General features: G+C 45.6%; 1 protein-coding gene across 1 annotated transcript; it reads right to left on the bottom strand.

The window, feature by feature from the left end:
* Positions 1-1,831: 1,831 nt before the first annotated feature.
* On the bottom strand, positions 1,832-5,548 carry LOC110288961 (sperm motility kinase Y). Its single transcript, XM_021155184.1, has 3 exons — positions 5,517-5,548; positions 2,567-4,158; positions 1,832-1,866 (listed from the first exon to the last, which is right to left on the bottom strand). Exon 2 carries the CDS (start codon positions 4,136-4,138, stop codon positions 2,612-2,614), a length of 1,527 nt encoding a protein of 508 aa, XP_021010843.1. The 5' UTR covers positions 4,139-4,158; positions 5,517-5,548; the 3' UTR covers positions 1,832-1,866; positions 2,567-2,611.
* Positions 5,549-7,498: the final 1,950 nt, after the last annotated feature.

Here is a 7,498-nt window from a genome sequence, read left to right as displayed (position 1 = left end):
ACAGGCCATGCAGTGCTCAGGCATTGAATGGGAGACACCCAGAGAGGACAGGCATACCAGTCCAATCAATGTTAGACCAAACCAGTTACAGCAAAGACTGAGCAAAGTTTTAACAGAATTGACACCAGACAAATGCAGCATGCCACCTCCAGGACAGCCACCAACTCACCACATGCAATCCAGGCCCGAGGGACAGTCCTACCTACACTTGCCTGGAGTCTGAGTCACTTTGTCAGGTCTGGGGAATAGAACCACCCTTTTCCTGTGTTCCTCCCATTCCCAACACCTCAGGGTCAACCTTGTACAGCCAGAAGAAGTGGACAGGAACATCCTCAAGTAGGCAAGCATCCCTGGTGAAGCACAGTATTGCCTCCTTGGGAGTCAGACCCTGGTGCATGGAGTCCACCATGTTCATGGTGCATGGCAGCCATGTGCCTTAGAATGTAGTCAACTCCTCTCTTGTTGATAATCTGAGGACAGGGTCACCAGCTAGCTCAGACCCCACCCTGCCCTTTCTCTATACTGACTTCCTGGATCCAGAACCAATAAGCTAGCTACAGACTATGTCCAGACTTTATCTGCCTTAGCCTCACACCCAAAGGTGAGGATGTGATGCTTATAAATCTTTGGTTCTGCTCCCCTCTCATGTCACCCAGGTGTCCACAAGGACCATAGAAGCAGCTCTCTTTAGAGGTCTGTTGAGCTCATTTCAACCCCACAGCTACTGTTCTTGGAAAAACTTGTCAGTGAGAGACTGTGTGAGTGTGGGTTGAGAGAAGCTTTGGGAAAAGCTGTCTGGCCTCCAGCCTGGCACCGGAGATAGCTCTGCAAGGCAGATGTGTAAGGCCTAAGGCACATATCTAAGAAGTGTGGTAGGCCACTTGTTGAGAACATAGGCAGGGCGCACAGACCCCAGAATCTTTTGCTCTGTATGGCAGTCAAGCTAGGCTTCTGCAAGAACTAGCTGATGCTCACCATCTCCATTTCCAGGGTACAGGTGAGGAAAGCCTAAGGTACCTGGGTTTTTTAGTCTTTACAGAGGCTGGGTGGATACCACTCTGCAGCTGAGCAGGCCAAGGTACTCTGAGCTGTCAAGCTATGTAGGTTTATGCAGGACACAAAGGCATGGCCTACTCTGCTCTTACAGGTCACTGCCAGCCTTTGCAGTGTTGGGGTTGGGGTTGGTGAGCACCCTTGGACTTGAGTCCTTCTGTCTCTGGTCCCACTGGTGCCACTATGTTAATTCTCTGATGTCCTCTCTGGTTATGGTGCAGGGGAGGAGCTCACATCTGTAGCTGCACTGTCTCTGCCGTCCCTATCCAGACAGGGGCTGGGAAAGACCAGGAACTCAGTGGCTGAGCAGGGAACAAAGGTCAGGGCCACAGTGCTGGGTGTGTGAAGACTGCTNGAATGAAAGCAAGCAATACCACCATGATCAGGCAGGATGCAAGGCCAGGAGCACTGTGTGCCCTGACAGAAGGGGATGAGACCCTGACTCCCCAAAAAAATGCTCCTTCAGACCGTCTACATCATCAGCTTTGAAGAAGGTGTTCCTCATTAAGAACATACCATGCTCTTGCTTCTGTCATCTANTTCAGTCTCCCAGGAATGGACCCTTCAGGAATATTGATATGTCTCCTATGAATGCTAATATTCATTGAAATCGTGTTCAGAATTGGTTCTCAGTGTGCTATCTGGTTCCAGAAATAGTCTATCAGAAATTCTTACATAGACAGGGAAGCCAGGGGGTTTACTGCTGCTGCTGCTGCCGCTGCTGTAGCTTCTACACCTGTGTCTTTTTCAGGGCCATGTGTTTCAAATAGCCTCCTGTTAATACTCAGGATGTGAAAAAGTTCCCAGATGACACTGTGAAAGAGACAAAATAATTAATTCTAGACAAAAGAAATACTGAGGTAGAATTCTTAGAATACCATGTAGGGTTTTGACTAGCCTTAGTATTAAATGTCTTTTTTTTTTTCTACTTCACAATCGACAAGGAGAAATCACTTAGAAGTGTTTCCTATAAAAATGTATACACCACTAGGTCTTAGGAACAAAAGAACAATCAGTATGCACAAACCTATGCACGCATGCAGAAGTCTGACCATTGTCAATAACCAGCAAACTATGCTGTTGATACTTATTCAATGACATTGCTTGTTATTAGTTCTGAAGCTTACTGGGTGTGATGTTATTTTAAAAATGTAAGAATCTGTTCTTCAGCTTTTGTGATTGATTGACAAATTGCTAGGGCCAGTATCACCTGAGAGAGTCCATGAACCAATGTCCTCACCCTGTGGGAGCTACTTTCTTTAGGGAACATGAAGTCCAGGGGATGAGATGGGGTCAGCAAGACAACTGTGTTGAGTGGGGTAGAAATCGTTCATATGGCGTCCCTGCTGGGAAGAGGAGAAATTCAGAAGAGGGAGAAGGCTTGGGGTTGAGGAAGAATTGTAAAGTACTTAGAGAAGGTTAAGAAGGTAAGAATTGGGTGGGGAAAATGGAAACTGGAGACAGAGGATGGACCAACACACAGCAAACTGGGAAGGACAAAGCACAAAGGTACCTGGGCCCTGCCTGCTGCTGTGTCTCTGGAATTTCTCCCTGGGCCTCATTTCTGGGGAGAGACTCTGCTCTGCCCCAGCCGAGGTTTTCTTGTTGATGGAATGCAGCAACACAGCATCCTGATGGCATTCCCCAACCTTCTTGTAAATCGCATGATGCCTCTGCGCCAGCCCCTGCTGGGGATGGGCTTATCCTCTGCTAACGCACTGTGGGAGAGATTCTCTTCTCTCTTCTCACTGACGCTCTGTTCACTTATGCTGCTTGTTGAAAGCATGCAGGGGACACTCATGGCACGTATGTGGTGTTGGCCCTGTGTGGGTGTCATCTGGTTTGTCCGGAAGAGAAGACCATGTCCAGTGGATCTTCTGCCTGCTCTTTGCCTAACTTTCTGGCCATAGGCCGGCACTTGACCAATGGAGGATGGCCAGACCGATCTGCCAAGGATGGGAGCGCTTCCACTCCTCTTAATTTTAAAACATGAAGCAGCACCAGCATCGATGGAAGGGAATGGGGCCTTAACTTGACTCACTGTTGGAGCCTGGGTTGAGCGGACTTCCCTCTGGAGAGCCTGCCCTTCCAATAAATAATATGCAGCTGACATTTCATTAAATTTTTCTTTTGTGAGTGATTCTCTAATATCTTTTGCTCGGAACCCAATATGCTGCATCGCATCTACAATGTCAGGATCTGGTCTGACAGGGACTGGTTCCTCATGAATATTTGTTAACCCTTTCCAGTGGCCTTTGAACCAGGGATGCTTCATCACTTCCGTGACTGTCGGCCTATATTTGGGGTTTACTGTCATTAGGAGTCTCAACAGGTCCTCCAGTTCGTTGGACACCCCACAGGGTGCAGGGTATATACCTGCCAGTATCTGCCTTTGCAGCTCAGATATGGTGACCGAGTCGAATGGGACCTTTCCAACAACCATGTAATACAATATCACTCCTAACGCCCATAGGTCACTTTTTGTGCCATCATATCTTTCCCANAGGAATAACTCAGGGGCACCATAAGCATAAGCACCACAGGGCTCATCCAACANCTCTCCGGGTTTGACTTGGGTACTAAGCCCAAAGTCGATTATTTTGATGTTCCCCTTTTTGTCTATCATGATGTTATCAGGTTTTAGGTCCCTATGCACTATACCTTGTCTGTGGCAGTAGCTCACTGCNGACAGTATTTGTAAAAATATTCGTCGGGCTTCATCCTCCTCTATGTGGCCAGCATTTTTGATGTATTCATAAAGATCTTGGCCTTCAACCAGTTCCATGATGAGGTATNCTCTTGTTTTGGTCTCAATCACTTGGAGAAGTGAGACAATATTGGGGTGTTTGATCTTTTTCATTATATTGGTCTCTGTCATGGCTGGCTGAAACCAGGGCTTGTTCTTTCCAAGAACTTTGACGGCCACGGGTATGCCTGTGAGCCGGTGCTGGGCCAGGAGGACTTTGGCTTGAGTCCCATGCCCGATAGTTCTTACAACTTCATATTGGGAGTACAAGTTTCCGGCCTCAGGGTTACTGGGCTGAGGACTGGGCGGTGGTAACTCCTCTTCAATATGTAGAGGCATTGTATCAATACCAGTGGTACCTGAAAATAACATAAAAAGAATAAAATCAAAATAATGAAAAANATGTAGGAAAATAGAAACTAAAATTACTACAAGTGCTACCTAAAATAAACAAAGAAAGGGTGCTTGAAATAAAGGTTAAGTAAAAGTTAGAGACCTAGAATAAAAATTATGAAAAAGATATGGGTGAAAAGCTAAAGTCAAAAAATCCTAAGTAAATCCCAACCACAAAACCAACCCCAAACTAGAAAGCCAAGAGCACACACATACTAAATACAGATGGTGAAACTATAATCATAAGACAGTGGGACTGGGAGGGCTACAGCTGATCAATATTATGAGTGGATGTTGATTGAAAAAAAAACATATGAAATAAATGAGAGGAGAAAGAATTAGTATAAGACAAAATAGATATATATCCCCCAGCACTTCAGAGAAAATTCCATTTCATTTCAGGACCTCGTCATCCACAACAAAACCATACTTCCCAAGAGCAAAATATTGAAAATTAAAATTCAATAACCATAAACAATAAGAAAGGTAAATATCAGTGAATATTAAACCTAAAACCAATTCCAAAATGCCATAGACTCAACTTGAGTGGCCAAGGCCAAAACTGCTTTTTAGCTGATCAAGACTCTGAGAATGAGGCCACACAGTGTTAATGATACTTGAGTGGCTTTCAGTGTAGCCCTGAGACCATTCCAGCCTGCATCCAGGAATTCAGATTAGCATTGGCCAGGTCAGGCTCTTTGCTACCTGGTCCTATAGCTCCCCTCCACTGTAGTTCCATGTGTCCTGGATGCTGCAGCTGCTCCGGGAACCACTAGATGTCCTTCCTCTGAACCTCGCGGTCCTTGTGGGCTCATTCCCACACATCTCAAATACTCTCTGATGGAAAAACCAAAATATCACAAAGGGCAAATATGTATAAATTATAAGCCAATGATAACATGTAGTGAATAAGTCGAGAAACAGGAACAATGTAAAAATAGGAAACCAAAATACATTGAAAAAGGGAGATATTCTGAAGCAGCCTAAACTGCAAAAGTAAATAATCAAAACAATAAAATACCATGGGAGAAAATAATACCGACCACTATAAAACAAAAGCATCCATCCAAATAAATAAAAATCAAAACACCAACACTAAGGAAACAAACAGCCTTGAAAATATATGGCCCAATGCTATCTCTTGAACTCATACCAAAATCAACCAATCAATAAATAAACAACCAGCCAGCCACATAGGCGTTTAATCTGAGATTATGGGGTTGGCATATCAAATGTCTGGGAGCGACTGGTCAGCCAGGCCAGAGACTTGGCCAGCTTCAGGCCAGTGAGTGAGCCTGTCCTGAAAATAAGGTTGATGGCCCACCTTAGGAACAGCAGCTGGGCTGGCTACTGGCCTCTACACTCTCTTGCACCAAGGTACAGGTAATACAGATGCAAGAGGGAAAGGGAGATGGGCACGGGAGTGCAAACACACACTCACGTGTGCGACAGCACACAAACACACACACAAAAGCACATACACAAATACACAAAAGTGATCTTATACAAACACACACACACAGGAACACACGCATACAAACTCTTACACAAAACCAGAATTGCACTACACACAATCACAAAGGAACAGGTACACACACACTTACACACAAGCAAACATGTAATCACACACTACACATACACACAGGAAAAGGCACACACACAAACAAACTGGGAAACTCACACACTACTACATACACTGACACACTCACAGCAACTAGTATACACACACACACACAAGCAAATCTGTAAACAACCACACTCCTATACACACTTATACACACACATCTACACAGCACACTTACAAACCAATACAACCACACACAGCTCACTAGATACAATAAAGTCNCAGAGGGCACCACTCCACACCTCCTCTCAATGCACTCAAAGAAATTCAGGCCTGGCCACAGCTTAACATCTGTTGCCTGGAGAGCCTCACAATCTCTCCTCACAAGGTCATAATAGGACCCTTTATGACATGGTTGGAAGGACTGCAAGGCTCTGGCTTAGCTGGGCTATGGAGTGTGACATTAGGCTTTTTGAAAGCAAGGTCTCTAGGGTGTTTTGCTGTCCTTGGTATCTGGTTAGAACGTTTGCTGTGCCCCTTCTATAAAGCCCTTATAAGTTGANTCTGTGTGTCAACTTCTCTTTGTATTCTGACTGAATGACCTCAAGCTGGTGCTCCAGTTTAACTTTCAAGACTAAGCTGTCTTTCTAAAGCAAGCAATCAGGGAAGATACTGTTCTCATAATTCCTCAGAAAGGCTCTAGGTTCTCATCAAACACCTGAGACAGGGCTGCACTTTTTATGCAGAGCACTTCCCTCCCAAGGTGAGGACTTGAATTTGAATCCCCAGAACCCACATCAAAGTGGGGTGCAATAGCAAAGTCCATAAGATCAGCATCCCTGGGGGGGGGGGGGGGAATGGGAGACAGGGATGTGCAAGTGTGAAGACCTATCGGGAAGATGGCCTCTGACATTACATAAGCATAGGGGTATGCATGTACGCCTAGGCACATAAGGGGGTAAGCATACACATGCAAACACTCTCTCCCGAACAGAGGTTGACATGGTGCATAGAAAACCAAGTCCATACTGAGTGTAGGACTCACTTTAGACATTAAGGTCCAAAGGTGGAGCAGGCATGTGTGAGGACCAGAAGCTCTGTGCTCCCTTGGACCAGAAAGAACAGAGTGGCTGTGCTGACACAAAAGAAATAGGCTCTGAGCCACAGACTGTGACAGTCAGGTCACAGGACCTAGGTTGCTGTGTTACTCCTCAGCACTGAGCACTGATTGGCTAAAATTCTAAAAGGGTCTCTGCTTTTCAGAGTGCTGTGGGCAGTGCACTATGAAGCTCTTTCCTTTTGAAGACTCTCTTCTGGAGTTTTGAGTCCTCTGTTGAGGAACCTCATATCTGCAGACAGTACGACTGGGAGGAAAGATCCTCATATGTGGACTTTATTGCCAGGCCTGAGAGCAGAAAAGAAAACCTGCCACCACTGGTCATTGTGGCTCAGCTTCTGACATTGCAGTTGAGATCAAGTGCCCTGGAGCCCTCCCTAGCCTTAGTTAATGATCTCAAGTTCAAGTCCCTGCTTCCTGGTTTGTAGTATCAATCACAGGACAGTTTCAGGCCAGGGGAGCTGTGAACATCATCTAGACATTGCTGTCTGCATTTGAGGAGGACTGTTTATTACAGGACTAGGCTAGGGCTGGAATCCAAACTCCCTTCTCCCTTGAGGCCAAGGGACACTGATATTTAGCTAACTNCAGGCTCTCTGATCTTACATAGGCAGAGCACCTATGG

Source organism: Mus caroli, unplaced genomic scaffold (assembly GCF_900094665.2).
Source record: "Mus caroli unplaced genomic scaffold, CAROLI_EIJ_v1.1 scaffold_10431_1, whole genome shotgun sequence".
Classification (NCBI taxonomy): domain Eukaryota; kingdom Metazoa; phylum Chordata; class Mammalia; order Rodentia; family Muridae; genus Mus; species Mus caroli.
Note: the sequence above shows the minus strand (reverse complement) of the source record. Positions and strands in the feature narration are given on the sequence as shown.